Source organism: Crocodylus porosus, unplaced genomic scaffold (assembly GCF_001723895.1).
Source record: "Crocodylus porosus isolate Cpor-Errol unplaced genomic scaffold, CroPor_comp1, whole genome shotgun sequence".
NCBI classification, from domain to species: Eukaryota; Metazoa; Chordata; order Crocodylia; family Crocodylidae; genus Crocodylus; species Crocodylus porosus.
This window is the reverse complement of record NW_017728924.1, coordinates 9,248,804-9,269,468: the sequence shown is the minus strand read 5'-3', so window position 1 is coordinate 9,269,468 and position 20,665 is coordinate 9,248,804. Positions and strand designations below refer to the sequence as shown.

Here is a 20,665-nt window from a genome sequence, read left to right as displayed (position 1 = left end):
CCTTGCCCATAACAGCCAATGGAGCAATGACTGGAGATGGAGAAAGCACATCCTACTAAATGGAAAGCAGGGCATCCTCTGGCTTGGTAATGCCCTGACTTCTCCAGGTTACCAGCTCTTACACTACCTGTTGAAAGCTTCCTCTCCCCCACTGCAGCCCCCAGGAAAAATCTACCTCTGGAAGTGCTGTTTAGCTTGACCATATTTACACTTATTATAACCGGGGGCCTTCCTGGGGATGGTCCATCATTGGCCCACCCACCTGTTTCTGGCCAACCACCCACCTCACTCTCCTGCCATTCCTTGTTGTTTCTTAATTGATTCTAGTTAGATGGGAGGCTGCTCATTCTTGCCCCAAAGCCAGGGGGCACTATCTGTGGCTCTGTTCCTCCTCTACACCGCAGCCCAAGCCTTGCAGGTGGCATCTAGGTGACACAATGCTCCTGGCCTACAGCCAGACCAAGCTTAGCCCTCATTCTCAGGCCTCAGATACACACACATTCATACCATCCTCCTCTCACCAGGGCCTCTCATGCTCTAGCACCTCTCACAGGGTCTCTTTCATGCATCGACAAATTATACCGCCTTGCTCCCTCTCAGACTGGGTCCCTTTGGCCTAGGCTTTATCTAGCATGCACCTTGGGTCCCTCCCTCAGTGGAGTAGTGGCCAGCCAATTACCCGACTGGGGCCAAGCTTGCCCTGGCCCCTCCAGGGGCAACTCTATACAAACTCACACACATACACCGGGCTCCCAACCCTCTGGTTTCCCCCTCACTGGGGCTCTACATCTCTACCTCTTCACTGGGGGCCTAGCCTTACTGGGGCTCCACATCTTCCACCCCGTCACTGGGGCTATGGGGCTTCCCTCCCTGGTGGGGGCTCAGGTAGCCATAGCCATGCCAAGCCCCAACTGCTACCCACAGTGATGTGGGGGCTAGGGGTTATTGAGGTGCCCCGACCCACCTTCCACCAGGGTGGTAACTGGTCTGGTATTTTCCTGGAGGCTCCTATACCACTAGCAGCTCCACCAGGCCACCCACTCCCAGCAGGGTGCAGTTTTGGGTCATTCCCAGAACCAAGAGCCTCCTGCTGCTACCTGTAGATGTTCTCATACAGCAGCACAGCCAGGCAATGTTTCCTACCTGGCTTCCAGCAGCAAGCTGCTCTGTTTATGTCGGTGGCCGTGGTTCTAAAATGACCGCCACAATCAAGCACCTGCTGGCTGCTTGACTCGGCCCTTAAAGTGGCAGGCACCAACAGTGCCCTACCACACTCATCTTTGGTAAGTTACTAGCACGTATCTGGGTTTTCAGTCACTCACATATATATACACATGTATATATACACAACCTGATGCCTAGATTTCCATCTACTAAAATAGTAGTCTTGCTTCTTCACTAGTTATCCTTGCTAATGATAGCCTTTAAGCCTACCTGTATGCAAATAGTAAATACATGGTTTCACAACGATTAGTGTCATTCCTTTCATTTGTTTTCTCTTAGATGCAGGTCGCACAACTAATACAATCTTCAAACACCAAAACCCAAGATGCAGAAAGGTAAAGCTTAATTGGCTTGAACAAGTTTTCTATTGGCTCCAACAGAAAGCCCATTAATATTAATACAGCTATATTTAGCACCTTTAAATTATACATACAAATTAAACACCCTCCTGGGAATAAATCAGTGAAGTGTTTTCTTTTCTTTTTTATGCATTCCACATCAAAACAATTTTAAGAATAGTTGAAATTTGAATAGAGAACAACAGAAGGGGTGAGAGATTTTAAAAAAAACAGAAACAGAAATTAAAAATATTGTACAATGATTTGAACACATGTTGCAAATCTGATAGGGTGCAAATACCTCATTTTAGATGAGTTACCCACCCTTTTCTTCCTAGTGTTCAGGTGTCCCTCCTTGGTTCTTTCTTTGATTTTTTTAAAAGTAAATTGTAAGGTCTTTAGCTCCTGGGTCATGTCACGTATCTTTTTGTATTGTGCTAAGCACTCTGAGCCCTTGATCTTAATGGGGAAGCATAGGCACTCCTGGACTATGAATAATACAAATAATATCCATTAAACAAAATGCTAAGTCTTTCATCATCTTTCCTTTATTGCCTGAAATGAGACAGCCTCATCTGTAGTCCGTTTGTGCCAAAGCAGTCTCATATAGTTAAAAGCTTTCTTTCTTGTATGAAAATCACATCTGCTTTCCTGATTTGCAAATTAATTTTAAGTAACTTCCCATGCCAAAGTAGCCTTAATGTTATTAACATTGCATGATATAAAGAGAACTGATCAGAAATCCTCTCTCAAGATGGTGGGAAGAATGACAAAGGAAAAAAAACCCATCAGATTTGACCTTGTTTTTCCTTAAACCTTTCATATGCAGAGAGGCATGGTCTTTTCCCAGAAACAGGTGTTTCTGCATTCTCAGCCCTGGGATCGCCTGTATGTCATGAAGAGGAACCACAAAGGCCCATGTTTTGCAAATGCTTATACACATCCTTAAACTTGCACCTGTGAGTAGTGCATTGAATGTCTTTAAAGTCAATGAAACAACCGGTATGTGCAAAGTGAAGTACAAGCATACATGTGTGAGGGACCCAAGCCTTAATTTGCAAAAGTGACCTGTGGAATTGCATGCTCTTTTCTTTGAATGTGCAGAAAACACCAAAAATGTGGACGAGAAACAAGGAGTATATATGTGTAAATACTGGATTTGTGCACAAAGGGCTAGATCTTTAAAAGTATTCAAACACTTAACTTCCTTTGTTTTCAGAGGGAGTGAGATATCCCAACACCTTTACAAATCAGGCTGTTAACTTTCTGTTGTGGGTTCTCTGAACCTTTGAGTAAAGGAGATCTAGCTCTCATATTGCAGAGTAGCATCAGCCAGCTGTGACTAGGGTGGTCATCATAGAGGACAGTCCTGTTGTCCTCTGTCCTCTATTGATGCAAAACCGGATGCCTTTATGTCCTCTATTTTTATCTTCAAGATAAATGTCCTCTAGAAGATAAAAATAGAGGACATAAAGGTGTCCAGTTTTGTATTAATAGAGGACAGAGGACAGAATAGCAGAAAACCAGAATGTCCTCTATGATGGCCACCCTAGCTGTGACTTGGGGCAGGGTGCTGGTACCTGACATGAATAAAAGGAAAAAGAGTAAGCAGGATCTGATATCTACATATTTGCAGGTTTGGGGATTTAGTTGAGGTTATGTGGAGAAATCTCTAGGTATTTCCCTGAAAGAGTAGTGGGTTGGGATCTAGCAAGATATTCAAGGGAAAAGTTAAGACATAGTCAGAGTGTCTTAGTAGGCAATGAAGAGAATGTTTGTGGATCTTCCTGAACTGGAAGCCTAAGGGAAGAGGACTGAAGAAGGATGGAGCTAGAGAAAGCAGCAGAACGGTTGGCCTGCTCAGTTCTGTTTGCTGGGGGAACTGGGACAAACTAGAGACAGAAGAGCCACAGAAGTATATCCAACTGGCTGCTCTTAGGCTGAGGGGAGGTAAAAACTAGTGGATCAACATAGGAGTTTGCCTGTTGAACTTCTTAGAGCTATAATGCTGGGGCCAGAAACAGTGTAAGGTTAGGGAGAGCAGCTCAGGGGTTTCACTGCTGGCAGTCCTGGATGGAGAGGATTACAGTCTCTCAAGTGGAGACCTAAGGAAATCCTAAGGAAAGGAAGTGAAGGGCAGGTGCTGAAGAGGCATCTGACAAAGAAGTGGAGAGCAGCAAAAAGGTGCAAGCATCATGATATCTGTGTTAAGGTTTGTGTTTAAGACTTTGTGTATAGTAGGACAATTGAACCTCAGGTTGGGGTTTTAAGGATGTTCTTATGGTGGAAGAGGAACAAAATACTCTTAGAAGACAGAATTTTAGTTCTATAAAAACTGATGTTGCAGTCTCTGAGGTGCTAAGAAAGGAAAAAAGAGACAGCAGAGTCCCAAGCTCCTAGCACAGTCACCACCTGCCACCCACAAGGTGCTGCTCATTCCCGTGGGCCGGGCAGGTGGAGCCCCCCAGGGGAAGGGGCCAGGACCTGAGGCTGGACACCTGAGTGTTGGGGCAGGAGCCACGCAGCTGCAACTTCCCTGCTGGGCTGGGCATCTGTTGCCCTGCTGTGCACAGACACATGCCCCAACACACACATGTGTACCACCCCCATGCACCCACACCCACCGCTAAACCCATCCCACCCCATCCCCTGACACGTGTGTACACCACCCCCGTGCACTAGCACCCACTGCTCACCCCACCCTGCACCTACCACCCAACACACATGTGCACACCATCCCCATGCACCAGCACCTAATGCTAAAACCACCCCACCCTCTGACATACGCATGTGTGCCACCCTTGTGCACCAGCACGCAGTGCTAAACTCACTCCACACCCACCCCTGACACACACGTGTGCACCACTGCCATGCACCAGCACCTACTGCTGAAACTACCCCACCCCCACCCCCTGACACATGCGTGTCCCACCCTTGTGCACCAGCAAGCTGTGCTCAACCCACCCCACACACCCCCAACACACACGTGTGCATCACCCTGTGCACCTATAGGCTGATGAATGTCTGGGGCAGGAGGATCAGCCCAGGGTTCAGTGCCGATCAGGGCCCCACTTAACCACATCAACAGGAGAGTGAAAACTGCGGTTTAGATTTTGGCGCTGTTTTTGTCTCCCCACTGGTGAGCAGCAATCAGGGGCCATCGGGGCCCCTCAGGCAATTGGTGGGGGATGTTGGGGTGGCCACAGTGTCCTAACCCCCACAGTGCCCCTGCCGCAGCACTATGCTCTGCTGCCTTTCCCCAGAGCACCACGCTGAGGCAGCAGGGCAGAGTGCCTCAGCAGGGGTGGTGCTGGGAAGGGGCTGTGGCCACCCCAACATTCATCCTAGCCTCCACGTGGCTGCCACTCCCATCACAGCCACCACCTGCCCCACTCCTAGCTCCCCCACCAGGAAGAGCCTGGTGCACCCCCAACCCACAGCAGCATCCATCTCAACCTGGCCCTGCACACAGATCTGGGGGGCACATACACCCTATGCACCCCAGGGTGCATGCAGCATCGGGAGTGGCTCCCCCTGCATGACCTCGGCTCCCCCCGCATCCCACAGTCATTGACCAGCTTTAAAAAAGTTGGTTACAAGAAAACAAGTGTATAGGGTAGACTTTCAATCCCACTGAAATTAAAAGAACTTCATTAAGGCCAGGATCTCACTCAAAATTATACAGCATCTTCAAGACCCCCCAAGTAACTTAACCTGCAGGGTGTGTCCAGATGACTGTTGTTGTGCTGTATGTGGTGCCATATACACATCTGCAGCGCCACATACTGCACAGTTCATTGTTCTCCACACTGCCCGAGAGTGCGCTGTACTGTTTTTTTTTTCCCCCGTGGGGTTTTTTTTACCCTGGGATAGCCAAAAAAGCCTATGGAAAAAACCCAAACAAATGGCACAGCGCACACTCAGGCAGCACACACTGCTGAAAAGTGGAGCTGGGCCACCTGGAGCTGTGCTGCAGCTGCTGACCAGGCTCTGCACCACAGATTCACTGAAGCTGCAGCCCCAGGAGGCCCCCAGGACCCCAGGTAAAGCTGCTGTTCAGTGTTGGCCACAGCCTCTCCTACCCCACCCCACCCCACCCCCCAAGCAACTTCCCGCATGCCAAAGCATGTGTGCCATGGGCGTTCCCCAGGGACAAATAGCTATGGAACAAGGTGCTTCACTCTTTTTATTCTCTCAAGAATATCCTCGAAAAAACTGAAACAGTATTGAGTTCTGTAGCATGGTTTTAAATCACAGGTATTCAGCTGAAGTAACTTCCTCCTTTCTTTTAAATGGAGCTGGCCTAATTGTACCTGGTACCCTTGGTAAAGTTACTCCTTGAGCACATCAAACAAGAGTCCTATAGCATCTCTGGTCTATTCTATTGGTGGCTGAATTACAGGTATCAAAACATTCACATTCTACAAATTTTATCAACTAATTGGAAAAAGATACTCTTATTTCTCCAGTTCAGCTTCCTGAAGTCTTCCAGAACAAATGAACAACCACTTGTTTTAAGTTCAATATTCCCTAATAAAATAACTCGTGAAAAAGTTTTATTTCTAACCTCTATTAAGGATGAATTGTAAATAAGGTCACGTATGCAGGGCTAAATGATTTTTAATAATGGGCTACTTCTTGTAGTTCAACAGATCAACTAGCTTTGCGGTAATCTAACTCTTCCCTTTATTCTTTACTGATTCTCAACAGGGGTTCCTTGAGACCCTTTCAAGGGTGCTGCAGGGTGCCATGCAATGTTAGAATTAAATATGACTCACAAGATAAAACCAGAGATTTCAAATATGAACCCATACTGTTAAAAACATTCTGGCCTTGTCTTTTTTAGTTCTTTGCAGCAGAAAAACTGTAGTCAACAAAAAACAGAGATCTGGCGTTTTCTGAGGGGTGTCTTGAGTCTAAAAAGTTTGAGAAGTACTGCTTTAGACCATCTACCATAAACAACTTGTGTTCAACATCCAGGAACACTTCATAAATTCACTAGAAATAGACCTCTAATATATATAAAGTGACCAATGAAAACACTTTGGGACAGGGACCATCTTCACTGGGTTTGTACAGCACCTTGAAGAATGGGGTCCTAGTCTCCTGCTTCTAGGTGGTACTAGAAAAAAACATAATTAAGTTAAAATCCTGAAGCAGAGTAGAGATGTACTTTTCAATAATTTGCTGGCCATAACAGCTCTTGGCAAATTTAGCATGACCATGTCTATCCGAGTTTTCAGGCACAACTTTAAATGATTTCTTTATATTTGTACACACGTAACGGAATATTGTTTTCTATAGTAAATCCAAGAATAAAGACATTGATTTTTTAAAAAAATGTTTCAATGGTCTCATGGGGGAGACCATTTGGCATGGGGGAGTCTAAAATTTTGCTTTTCTGATGCAGAAAACTTTTTTGAAGTGTTGGAACACCCGTGGAATGGAAGTTTACGTTGTATTACATATCTCTGATCAGATATCAGCTACTTTATAAATGTAGACAGGCAAAAGGGAAGAAGCAGGTTTTTCATTCTCCTTTCAACAGGATAAACAGAGGCTGGCCACTTTAAACCTCTACAGAGACATTTGGAGGGCTGTGACAGTTCTTACCGTGGCATTTCCCATTCTCACCAGCCTAGATCAGCACAGAAGCTTTGCATTTATACTTGCTGCCTTCAGGCTTTTTTAAAGGTTCAGCACAAGCCTAAGTGTTGGCACATTCTCCATCTAGCAGTTTGGCTTCAGGACATTTCCCCTGCAAATCTATGCAGCTGCAGTTTCTGACCTCTGGGAAACTTTGTAAGACTTATGCCTAGACCTTTGATATACCAGATACTTCATGCACTGGATTATTGAAACTGTCAGCTAGGGAATCTTGTGTTGTCCTGAAAAATGCCTCCTTAAGCGTTAAGGCTGAACTGAGTACAAGTACCCTACAAAAAAGCTTGTTTTCCTACTGGTAGTTCTAGAGAGATCTCTGATTTTTAAAATGTACATTGTCAGCCTGTACCATTAGCCACCTCGAGGCTGTAGCAATAGATCTAGCCCATGAGGTAGTTCATAGGAACAAGGAGTTGATGTCCTCCCTTGAGCATAAGATTGGAAAGGGCCTCTTGGGACATGACGTCAAATTTCATACGATTGCATTCAACTGCGTTATAGAATTCCACTCAGACTGATCAAGCTCCATCTCAAAATTGGGTGTAGGGGCTGGGGACAAAACACTTACTCCCTACTGCTTCCTATTGCAAGGTTGTTCCAGACTGCCACTCTTTAGGATTCTTTGAAACCTTCTTCTAACTTCTGGCTACATTTATTCATGGATAATTTATCCTTATTAGTCCATTGGCATTTAGCTTGGTATCTCCTTTCCAGCATCTGATCTGGCTACCCAGCTGAGACTGGACACACCATGGCCCAGAGCCCTTATGTTTACATTTGTTTCCTCACTTAAATGTAAGAGAAACATACACAGCTTTTGCTGTAATAATTATCTAGATCTTTACCCATCCGTGCTGAGTTTCAGGAAAGAAACCCTGATTGGGTAGCCCTAACAGTACCGCTATTCTGGACAGCATAGGGTGTCAATGTTTCTAGCCTATCTTTACCAACTCCCTATCCTAAGGTACTGCAGGGAGGAGTTTGACCCTATGCCTCAAAGATAACTTGCAACTTATTTTTAACTGAAAGGATTTTTTGCTTGAAGAGAGTTCTAAACAAATTATGCAGAATTGTCCTACAAACATGTTTCATTTAACTTTCAGACGAAAAGGGACCCTGACTTTCAGACTGATGAACACTAGAAAAAGCTGACTTTGCTGTGAGTAGAATTTTCTCCATTACCTGTGGAGATGTACAGACCCTCCACTGCCTTCTTTGCAGCTTTTTTTTGTACAAGAGCCATGTGAAGTCAGAACTGGCAGTTTTGTGTGATGAGGTGTGGTCTGTACACCCCTCAAAGGACTTGTTACAAATGCAGACCTAGTGACTATGCCTAAGGACAAAAGTCCTATCTTAAATAAGTTATAAATTTGCTCAGGGCAACAAAAGCATATCAAACTGGCAGAGATAACACATAAATTCCAAAGTTCCTTGTAGGAATGCTTCTCCTAGTGCAAACTCATTGCAAAATAAGGCTCATGTTTTACAACAAGAAATGAGACCTAGGATCTATCTCCCTGGAATATCCACAGGGAATATGGATTTTCCTGGGGTAACATCATCATTACTCATACAATAAAGCTGTTCAGGGTACTGTACTATGGGGAATGAAACAAATGACATAATATCTGCCCCTAAATAGCTTCCACCTGGAAAGTCTTAGATCACCTTCAAAGAGAAATTGGGCTACATTCACCTGACATTTCCATGGAAAATTGATGACATCGCAATCTCTTAATGAGCCCCTATGGCTGCAGAAAAGAAGGATATAGGTATTTTGACTTGCTTGGAAGCGTTATTTTTATTTTTTAAAATGGTGCTTCTCCCTGGTGCACATGCTTCCTAATAACCATGGCAGAGCAGGCACCAGATAAAAGCATGGATGCTACACAGCTTTGTCCAGCACCTTGGCTTTGGAGTTGCTTTGTTACAACAGAATCTGAGATTTCATTTAAAAAAGGTGAGCCAAGGGAAGCTGATGTAGGGAAATCTGCCTTGTCTGTTTCTGAGTCTACAGAGAGCTTGAAATAGTTTAGGGGCAAGGGGAAACCTGCACGGGCATTTCAGCAAGAAGTGGCCCCCTTCTCTGAAGCAGCCACAGGCTCAGTAGCAATTGGAGAAGAGGGCTGTAGCCCAACCACCCACTCAAACAGATATACCTCTGTTGCAGGGCACTAAGGTATACCTGCTCCTTTAAGAGCAGAGGCAGCTTAGTTAGGGAGCCCTTAGAGCTAGGCAGGGCTCCACAGCTGCAGGTTCCCTTGGGGTAAGCTAATCAGGGTATTATCTGGCACTTGACCCTGGTCAGCTGACTGGAAGGCAACAGGGCCTGGGCAGATATAAGCCCCAGGGATGGGGCTGGCAGGAGGTCAGTTTTCTGTCAGCAGCCAGGGGAAAGAAGCTCTTGCAGAAATGCTACTCAGAGATGCTTGGATGCCTATTCTGCTGCTGGTGAGACTGATGGGCTCTAGGAGTTCCTAAAGTATCTGGCGCTAGGAGGCACATGTTGTTGAGGGAGAAGCTTGCCTCCTTAAAGGGACAGAATGTGACCTCCAATGTTATTGTTGTTGTTGTGTTATAGCCCAGGGGCTTGTATTTACGTTGTTAGTTGTTTGAACTGGTGGACTGGACTGAGGCTACTGGGGAGGAGGAGACCTCATTGGGGCACACTACAGGGTGGAGGGCCCAGAGCCAATGAGTGTGCGCAGACTGGGCTGTGGAGGGCCCAGTGCCAGTGAGGGTGTGCAAACAGGGGCCAAGGGCCCAGTGACAACAGGAGGCTGAGCTAGATCAAGGCCTCAGTGGGACAACATTTGAATATCACCTGCAAGGCATGAGGTGTGGTAAAGGGGCGATTTTGGAGCCACACATCTAGCTCATAAGGCTTTGGGTGTCCTGCGAGGCCCTAATTTTGAGTGAGACCCAGCAAGGGACCCAACATCAGCAGGATCTCATGGGGGTTCAGCAGGACCATGACCATATAACCTCATGGGCAGCTTTCCAACTTATTATTTCAACCAACAAGACATGGCAGACGAGATTAGAAAGTGCCCGCAGGGTGGAACAGGCACAGTCATGGAGCCCTAGGGTCATTACGGCCATCCTTGGGGACGCCATGCTGTGACAAAGTGGTGCATTGGCTGGGAACTCAGTCATGAGCAGGGAAAAAACCTGCGTTCCTGAGAAGGGAAGTCTATTTTGGGCCAGAATAGAAGCCAGGAAAGGTTTATTGTAAGGCAGTGGCACCAAGGCTCAGGAGGAAGAGCTGAAGGTGGAAAGGACTGCTGTTAGAAACTGAAAGAGGGAAGACTTGAGGTCCAGGCCAAGAAAGAAGTAAGGCAAGGGGAGAACTACAGATGAGACAGAGACTATGGAAGGTCTGAAGCAAGAAGCCTTCACATGGCAGTTATGAATAGATGAGATGGAGGAAAGAGCCGCTCGTTTAGAATGGGAGTTGGCAGTTATGAAATCAAAAAATGAGCAAGCCGAGGCTAAAGTGGTCGCTTTAGAGCTGCAGGTACAATCCATCAACAAAGAAGGAGGGTCTAAAGAAATCAAGCACCTGATTGCTTCAGAGGCTGAAAATACTCAGGCTCTGGAGTAGCTCATCATGAATGAGGCTGAGAAGAGCAAGAAGTGGAAGGAGAAACTGCAGAAAATGCAGGAGATGACGGCACGGACGACAAGGTCTCCTGAAGCCTGCATAGCCCAGACGGATGAATAGGTGGATGCTGTACGATGGCTGGAAGTGTCAAAAGGCCTTGTAGGGGCCCTAGAAAAAGAATTGCGGAGCCAAGAGGACCAGATAGAGGAGCTGCATGAGGAGCTGGAGAGTTGGCAACAATGATGCATCCAAGCAGAACCCTTTGTGCAAAAACTGGGGGAAGAATTAATTGAAAGCCGTACCTAGTCAGAGGAGATGGGGAAGGTATATCAAAGGAAATGGAGAAAGTGAAGGGATGCATGGAAATTACAAAGCATTGTGTAACTGGATGCTGTGCCTTCAAGCAGAAGTAAAAGCCAGAAAGGAAGAGTGTGACACCTTACGAACTCAGCTGCCAAGTCTGCGGGAAGAAAAGGGCCAGTTTGGGGCAGAGGTGCAGTCTCTGAAGGCCCAGCTAGAAGCAAGCATTGCCAGAGAAGTGGTTCTGTGTGAGGACAGAGATCAGTTACAGTCATGAGTGCTAGACCCTGTATACTGTGCAACACCCATTGAAACAGAGGGAAAGCCACGGATACTAAAGGCTACAAACATGCTGCAAGAGTGGCTGGCTGCAGTGGGGGCAGAACATATAGGCGCAGCTAAAGCCAAACACCAAGACCACTTTCAAGAACTTGAGGGTTTGAAAAAAGCTGTAATGAAGACTGAGAAACAGCTAGAGGCTGTATGGCTAGGGGTCATGAAATCCCAGGAACACCCAGTACTACCCAGATACCTGAGTCTACAGAGTCCGAGATGAGATGGGACCAGTGCAGCAGGAAAAGGGCACCATGACGGATGGGTCCTCAGGGGCAGATCCCACACCCATATAGAAAGAGATCCAGATAGCAATTGTGGGGTGTCTGGATCAGAAATGGGGCCAGCTGATAAGCCAGCATATGGAGAAGATGGACCGACTAAGGGAGAAACTGGAAGAACTTGCTAACAGGCATGAAGCGAGAATACTAACAGTGACCGAAAGAATCCAGCAAATAGAAGTGAAAGGGGCAGGCATTGCAACTGAGCAGAAAAGCAAGGAGTTCAGTCTAAGTGACCTGTTGTGCCAAGAGCACTCTCAAAAGGGGCATACCCAAAGCCCAGAGACCAGAGGTAGTCCAAGTCCTGGCGTAGCGTAATGCAGGGAATGTGCTAGAAGAGAGGTAACAGTTGAAGCCATAGTGGGGAAGCAGGCTGAAGAGCCAGAGATGATGGGGAGGAGACCCCAAGTTTATGTCAGTAACCTCCAGGATGAATGAGATGGTGCATGTTAAGGAAGGTGGTTGCAGAGAGACTTGGAGGTGTAGTATATGTGAAGTTGCTCCCCTTTTGCCCCCCAAGCAATTGATCAACCCCCCCAACAAGTTTGGTTAGTTACGCTTGCAATGCACAGTTGAAAAAGTTGTTTGCTCAGAAGGTAGACAGCTCTTTTTTCTGTGGGAATTTCCATGTGAATAGAGGGTCCTCAGGGTTTAATAACTTGAAGGTAACAAGACAGATAAACCCTGCACTCAAACTCAAGTTTGGTGTCTGACATTGATACAGAATCCCCAATAGAAGAGAGAATCCATGAGCTCTACACAAGTCTCATAACTGCATGTTACAGTAAGGAGGGACAGAGGCCCAGGAAGACGACACATCTTTAGCCTGTGAGTGGAAGGTAACACTGTCCGTAAAAATTTTATTACTGTGAGACCTTTTTTTCCTGCAAGATTGGCCATTTCAGCAGATGTCTCCATTCCCTCAGGGTCCACTTCTGTTCCTTTATTCCCCTTTCCTAATTCTGATCCTATTAAGAAATCTATTTCTGTGACTACACCTTAAGTTGTTTTTGTTTTGTTTTTTAAATCGGGAGCTGGGCTAAGGGTTGTGTTGCTACTGCAGAACACCCAGAATTAACTCTTAGAGCCAGACATTTCTTCCTTGGCCTGGCAGGGACAGAGAGTGCTGCACAGAAGGCACTAGTGATGCTGGGAGGCAGATGGTCTTAGAGCAGCTATTAGGAGCCTATTCTTTCTGATTCAAGCAGCAGCATCTTCTACAGTTCCACTGTGCTCCTGAATCCCCAGTACTTGGGAATTCCTTGAGGGAGCAGAGAATTTGCCAGTGAAAAGAGGATTTATCCCTGGATACAAAGGAAAGGAATATAACAGATTAATACCACATGCTCCAAGCTCCTTGTAGGAATGCTTATCCCAGTGCACACTGCGGGATTTTCACAAAGAATTCTCCAAAAAACATGAACAATGAATGGCTAATCAGCTTCAGCGGGGTTGTCCTGCACCCCAAACTCACAACCCAGTTGGTGGCAAAATGAGATGAGAGGGTAGTGAAATGTAGTTGGGTAGTCACCATCCCTAGGGTTTAATCCCTAGGGAGATCTGAAGTGACTGCAAGTATTTTTGTGAAGGTCAGTCTGCTTTGCTAACCCCAACTTGACAGGGCTGGTACTTTTAGGGTCTGCCTGCAGCAGGGATGCAGGAAACACTGTCTGAAGAGCTTATGCAGTGCTGCTCCTGAGTCCTCCAGCAGGGATTGCTGTTATGTGTCTAAGGCTCATTTCTCTAAATCTTCACAGGAGCCAGGGTGGGGCCTCAGGAGCACATTACTCTTGTTAGCCACAAAACAGGCCCTCTGTACTTCTGCAGTTCAGTACCAAATCTCGGTCTGCCACTAAAACCACAAGTCATGCTCCCTTCTGAGAGCATAGCAGAATGTCTGAGCCTTGCTCTAGTATGCTCAGTGGACAGAAGAGGCAATTAAGCAATATTGCCAACAGTGCCAGTCTCAGGCCCTAACTCTCAGTTCAGGCCCAGTAATGCCAGGCATTATTTCAGAGCAACCTTGGCATTGTTTTGCTGAAGTGATGTTTCTTGGCATCTCGGCAAGAGGAACTGCTGTGGCGTAGAAATTCTTGGAGTGGGTGGGAGCAGATGGGAAAAACAGAGGGGATAACAAAATAAATACAAAGATGCTATCTTTAGGGGAAAAGTCGCCACTTTGCCGTTTATGCAATCCCTTCCCAAAGCATAGCAAACATTGCTTGATGCCCGGCACAGCTCAGAAAAGGTTATGCAGGATGCATGAGATGGCAGCCCCAGTTTTTGGAGCAAGATTCAGCTGAGAGCAGGTGGCTTTCAGTCTCATGTGCTGTGCTCAGCACTTGCTGGCCTGGCTAAGTGTTTTCAGACATATCTCTGTTTGCAGCTAGTTTGTAAATATTTCAGATAGCAAAAAATCAGACTGTGGTGTCTGCCTCCCTCCTGCTCTCATTCTTTTTTCCTGTTCCTCAAGCATTCCATCCCTTCTTTTCACCTTCCCTTTGACATCTGCTTATTCTTCAATTTTATTCTGTGCTTGGTGCTATGCAAGACCCAGAAGACAGTACAGCCTCCATCACTGACATTACCATCTAAAGTCCCCCTAAACAGCTTTTCTTATGGAAAATGTCTCCTCTTTGAGAAGAAACAGCTCTGCTAACCCTTCCCAAAGGATGTCCTTGTCTGCTTCTGAATTGGCAGTAAGGTATCGACAGCTAAGTTGAGTTTGAGCTCTGCTTCCTGCTCCAGTTGTACAGTTTCCAGAGTGGTGGCACTGAACCAAACCTTCTGTTTACCTTTGTGAAATGACCTGTCTAATAACTTAAGCTCTTTTAATGAAAATCTTGCAACGACATTGAGCAGAAGCACCAGTGAAGAATGAAAAGTCCCACAAATGCTTCCTCTTCAGCAGCTACATTGCAGCTGCAGTTAGATTAGTGGTTGATGTGAGGGCACTTATCTTAGGTGTATTAGTTTTCCAGGAAGTAATGTGCTCACCTATAAGCTTTATTTTTTGGCACTAAATGTTAAAGTTAGTAATCTAACAGGAGTAACAAAGTCAATGTGAACTAGGAAAAGCTATAACAGGCATTGCAAGGTCTTCCCCACATGGTGGCTGTAAACCTGTTTGTCAGACCTGGGCCAGCTCCAGCTCTACGTGTGCACTTCAAGTGTAAGCAGGCGCAGCCTCTGATATTCCAGACATGCCCTGAACGGTGGCTGCCAACAGGGCTAGGTTATTTGTGGTTTTCCAGATTCCAGGCTTCTCCACGTTCCAGTCAACTCACATCCCAGAGGCAAAAGGGAAATGAGCTGACCCGTTTCAACTCTGTTTCAAAAGGCCTGACCTTGGCTATCTCTGCCTGGAGCTTTCTAATGAGGTTTCACTCTGTATTAATGAGCTACTGCTACCTACAAAATATTGTGTCAATGGCAAAAATCTGGCAATTTGTCTATCCATCATTGTATGTTTCCAGGGATAATGAATAATTAGTACTTTATGTTGCTTTAGTTAGTGCCTTCCTTTGGCATAGGCAAATTAATGCATGAGCCCAGATGCCCCTACTAAGCATCCAGCCCTGTGGCTACAGCGGAGCTGTACTACAAGACCTTGCCCCCCTCTTCCCTGTGCCCTGGGCTGTGAGGGGGTGAAGCCGGGAGGGGGTGGGGGGAGGGGGGCACGCAGAGGGCAGGGAGGCCAGGGCAGGGCCTGGGCCCATGGAGTGTGGGTGGGTCCAGCCATGGCCAGGCCCCAGGCACTGCCCCGCTGGCTCAGGGCAGCCCCCATCCTGCTGCCCCCGGCTCCTCCCAGTGGTGCTCCCCACATGGGGAGCCCCATGCCCTGCACCTACCCATGCCACCAGGCAGCCCTGCCAGGCCCCCACAGGGCTGTGCCCCAATGCCCAGTGCTCCTCAGCCCCTGGACCCCAGTGGTTACTCCTGTCCTGCTGCCCCCACTGCCCCTCCCAGGAAGTTGGTAGTGCGGGGACAGCACGAGGCAGCAGGTGCCAGACAGGACCAGCTGCTGCCCCCCAAACTCCAGCTTAAGCACCTTTCCTGTGGACTCAGCTGGGCTGGGCCAGCCTCCCACGGGGGGCTGCTCATTGCTCCAGGCCAGGCAGGTAGAGCCCTTGGAGGAAGGGGCCAGGAGCTGTTGCTGGAGCCCCGAACTGCCTAGCTGTGACTTCCCTGTTGGGCTGGGCATCTCCTGCCCACTGTGCATAGACACATGTCCCAACACATGCGTACTACCCCAATGTACCAGCACCCACCACTCAACCCACCCCCACCCCTGACACATATGTGTGCCACACCCATGCACCAGCACCCATTGCTGAACCCACCCCGTGCCCGACCCCTGACACACACATGTGCGCCACCACCCCTGAGCATCTGCATCCACCGCTCAACCCACCCTGCACATCCACCCCCCCAACGCACACATTTGCGCCACCCCATGCACCCATATGCTGATGAATGCCTGGGGCAGGGCCAGCCCAGGGTTTGGTGCTGATCAGGGCTCTGCTTGCTACTCGCTCATCAGCAGGGGAGAGAAAGCCGTGGTTTTAATTTTGGCACCATTTTTGCCTCCCTGCTGGTGGGCAGCAAGCAGGGGCCATCAGGGCCCATCAGGCAATCAGTGGGGAATGTTGGGGATGGCCACAGCACCCCAGCACTGCCCCTGCCACAGCACTGTGCTCTGCTGTCTTCCCCGGTAGCTGTGTGCTGAGGCAGCAGGGCAGACTGCTTCTGCAGTGGTGATGCTCTGAGGAGGCTCTGGCCACCCCAACATTCACCCTAGCCCCCACGTGGTCACCACTCCCAGGGCAGCCACCACTGGGCCCACTCCCAGCCCCCACTCCAGGAAGAGGCCAGTGCAGCCCTCAGCTTGCGGTAGCAGCCTGACTTGGCCCCACGCACAAATCCAAGGGGCATATGCCCTCTATGCCCCCCAGGGTGCACGCAGCATCGGGAGTGTCCCCCCACGTGCCCTTGGCTCCCCCTGTGCCCCACCTAGGAGTCCCTTTCACCATCCCTGCCCCACTCCCTTGCCCACTATCGGGGCCTCAATCTTTCCTCCCCTCCCCCCTGCCCCCAATAGACCTACTGCATGGAGCCTGCTCCCCAAGCTGCCTGGCTGCATTCCTGGCCACCTGCATGGTGGCATGTGCAACACTCATTGGTGACATTATTGGCTACATCGGGCACAAAAAGCCAATAACATTAATTTTCCTTTTATCCTTGCTGATATGATATGTGACTGATATATCAGTGCACTTCTAGATGGGACCTCCAATTTTGTTTGCCCAGGGCCACAATAAATCTTAATCCACTCCTGTCCTTTGGAGGCCCTCAGACTGCTTGGCATACAGTTTCACAACACCCTGCTGGGACAGGCATCACTAGCCTATATGTAAAATGTGAAACTGTGATGAGATGAGAGACTCTCATGTTCCCAAGCTGAGAGTCAGTAACAAGGCTGGCAACTGAATCTGTATATCCTGGCTCTGACTTATTTGCTAACTTCAACCCATGCCATTTTCAAGTGAGGCTTTGTAGCCCTCCTTGGTATACACAATAGCAGCAATACTGTGCAGTCCCTGAAGAAGTCCCACAAACTGAACAGAGATCATGAAAGATTCCTTCCTAAAGTTAGGGAATGATAAAAAGCCAAGGGGAGGAAAGCCAAGTACAAGAGACTGCTGAGGATGTGTCAGGGGCACCCTCAGACTGCTGAGGATGTGTCTGTTAGCAAACAGATGACTCTCAGACACTACTGAAGTTAATTCAAGGTGTTTTGAAGCAATTGGGGTTGATACCAGCATAGCAGTAACTGATTTAAAAGCAAATTGGCTCTTTCTTATAGGTCGCTACAATCTTGGTCTATATATTTGTTTTTGTAGACTGTCATTCTAAGATACCTATGTCTCCCCCTGCTCTTACAGAGTGTGCCATTACATCATTAGCTTTCACTTATCAAGCTCCAGGATCCTGACTAAAAGGACTTCTGCTCAGCACTCCATCCTGGCAGCCCTGACAGACCCGTACTGAAGTGGCAGCAACAAGTAAGAGCCCAAACCTGGGCAGAAGACTTGAACCAACTCAGCTGAGAGTGGTGAGAGTACATCATCCAGATGCACATGCTTTAGGTTGCCAAGAGCTTTCTTTTAACTTATCTCAGAACCTCCTGTCTGGTGCAGGTATTACAGAATCCTGTGTGAGGGGAATGCAGAGGTGAGGGTGGGTTTCATTGTACATGCTGGGTCTGGCTCAGGAAAGGGAAATTCATTACTTTAACCACTTTGTTGACGAAGCTAAAACAATATACCAAAGATATTTTTAGAAAGATTTTAACTTCTCAGTCTCTGAGGCCCATGGGAGTCCTCTTGTTAATAGTTCACACTAGGGATTTGTTCGTTATTGATCCCAGAGTGAGCTGTTGATGTCTCCTAAGTCCCCTTTTAGATGCATTTCATTTGAATTGATACGCTATCAAAGAGATTTGAGGAAGCAAAGCTATTAGTAGGACTGTGGTTAATTCCATGGGAGTACATGAGCTCTTGAGTACATGAGCTAGGATATAAGACAGGTTTTTAAAGGTAGAAAAGCTGATCAGAAAGCACTTGGATAATCTCTGCTTGGGGCCAAGGGACTTTTGGAGAGGTATAGGTAGGCAATAGCATCACATGAGTGGGAGAGGCAAGTTAGGGCTGACATTTTAAGGTTCAGTATTGGAAAAGGGGAATCTGATGCTCCCAAGTAGAAGGCCAAAGAGATCAAAGCAGAGCAGAGAAGAGACCCAGCATTGTTTGATGCAAAGCTACTCCCAGAAGAAGTGGCTGTAATGAATGAAGTAAGAGCAATGGATATTGGGGAATGGATATCACAGATGGTCCAGTGCCAGGTTTTACTAGAACAAGTGCCCATAAGGAGTGCAGAGTGAGTCAATGATTTAACTTACTCCCAGCATCCTTCAGTAGGGCAAGCTGGAGGAGAAATGGATGGCTTGAGTGTTGCATAAAATTACTCAGCAGAACTCAGACTCAGTGGGCATGGGTCTACATGTGTCCTTGACTGTGCAATACCAATTGCACAGTTATTTACATGAGCCCCATGTGCCCCTGATGGCTGGGGGGGCACAGTGACGTCCAGCAGATGGCAGTGGTGCTGGCGGCAGTGGGAGAATGGAGACAGTAAGCGTGGAGCTCGTGCAGGCAGCTGCGGTGCTGTTGGCAGTGGGGGAAAGGGGTGGTGAGTACCAACTGGTGGTTGGCGACCACTTGCAGACACTGCTGGTAGTGGAAGTGGTAGCCAGCTGGAGTTGCGGGGGAGGGAGCAAGTGGTGACTACCTGGAGGTGCAGCAGTGTTGGCATCTTTTTGTAGGGGGTGCACCACCATGCTCACGGGGTGCACATGCACCTGCGTTCAAACCCTACCCATCACCATTGGTCATTTAGCATTTGTTTTAGCAGGTGCTAAATGTCTGTGCAGTACCAGCAGTGCACAGGTCATTTCTGACCCTGTGTCACTGTAGTGACAAGCTACGGTGGCATAGCTCATCACTACAGTGATGTAGCTGCAGTATCACATTTAGCCAATCCTACATCACCATAGTGACGAAGTACATCACCATAACTTATTGCTACAGCAACATAACATCTTGTGTAGACACACCCAGTGGGTGTTGTAAGAAACAATACCAAAGCAGTGGTCTATGGGATGAGATTGCGGCCACTGCAATCCTGTGAGAGCCTGGTACAAGCCTTCTGGCTGTAGGATTATTTACGGCTGCCCCACTCCCGCCTCCTTCTTCCTGTACTGAATATTATGGGGAAAGCTGGCTGTAGGATAAGGATGTACTCATCTATTCTCTGCATTTCTGGGGCACTTCAGTTGAAACCTATTGCTTTGAATTGCAGTAGAGACCCTTACTTGAGAGAAGCCATCTTCTTTGCAAGAATTATATCCTTCTGATCTTCCTTTCCCCTTAGAAATTATCCAGGTATCCTTGCCTTACGAAATAACACTGTCATCTTACCAGTGCAGCCCTCTTCACTGGCTATGTCCCTTATCTCACTCACAACCCTGCCATATTATATTATGCCATACTTATGCTAAAGGCATTTTATAAGACTTCACATTTCTGGACTTTGAAAAAATGAATTATTCCTTTGTTCCTTGAACAGGTCTTCCCAAGATGGCCAGGTTGGTTATGACTGGAAATAAACAGTCTTAGCCACTTATTCCTCAATCCATTCAGTGAAAAAAAATTAAGTCCCCACAGTTAAACTGACCTCCAAGCCCAGGTCTCAGTCTGTTGTCATACCCATCCAACAGCCTGTCCAGAATGCGCGTGAAGATGGTGATGTTGTCATTGCTGTCATCAGCAATATCTGGACCATGTTTCTGAGACAGCCTGCCATGTTGAGAGAAGGAAAAGGGATGAAAAATAATTAGACTAGCAACTTATTCTTCAAATACTCAGTGCACTTATTTTAGAAAGTGATGTTTGTTCATACTGTGGTCTGCCTCTGTGACCTTGAACAAAAGCATGCCATATGTTTGTCAATTGGATAACATGTGGGAGGATGATTGCAGGAGATCTCACACATACATCAGTTCCAGCCTTTCCACCTTCAGCCAATGCAGGGAGGGTTGACTACATAATGTTCATTGCCGTTCTACTCCAGCTCATTCCATTTGAAATTGCTGTATGGAGTGCTAGCAATGAACTAAAACGAAAATGCAGCACAGAGGCAGAGAGGGATCTTGGAGTCAGGATTGACTCCAGGATGAATATGAGTCGCCAGTGCAACGAAGCAATAGGCAGAGCCAACCGCACCCTGTCATACATCAACAGGGGCATCACTAACAGGTCCAGAGAGGTCTTGCTCCCCCTCTATGCGGTGCTGGTCAGGCC

At 47.4% G+C, this 20,665-nt stretch overlaps 1 protein-coding gene across 3 annotated transcripts in view; it reads right to left on the bottom strand.

The window, feature by feature from the left end:
* The window catches only part of GABRA3 (gamma-aminobutyric acid type A receptor alpha3 subunit), a 179,478-nt gene that overhangs the window by 147,513 nt on the left and 11,300 nt on the right, over positions 1-20,665 (bottom strand). For all 3 annotated transcript variants that reach the window (XM_019540285.1, XM_019540283.1, XM_019540286.1), the window contains exon 2: positions 20,040-20,161. In XM_019540285.1, coding sequence (XP_019395830.1) covers positions 20,040-20,161 — 122 coding nt within the window. The remainder of the gene's footprint in view (positions 1-20,039; positions 20,162-20,665) is intronic.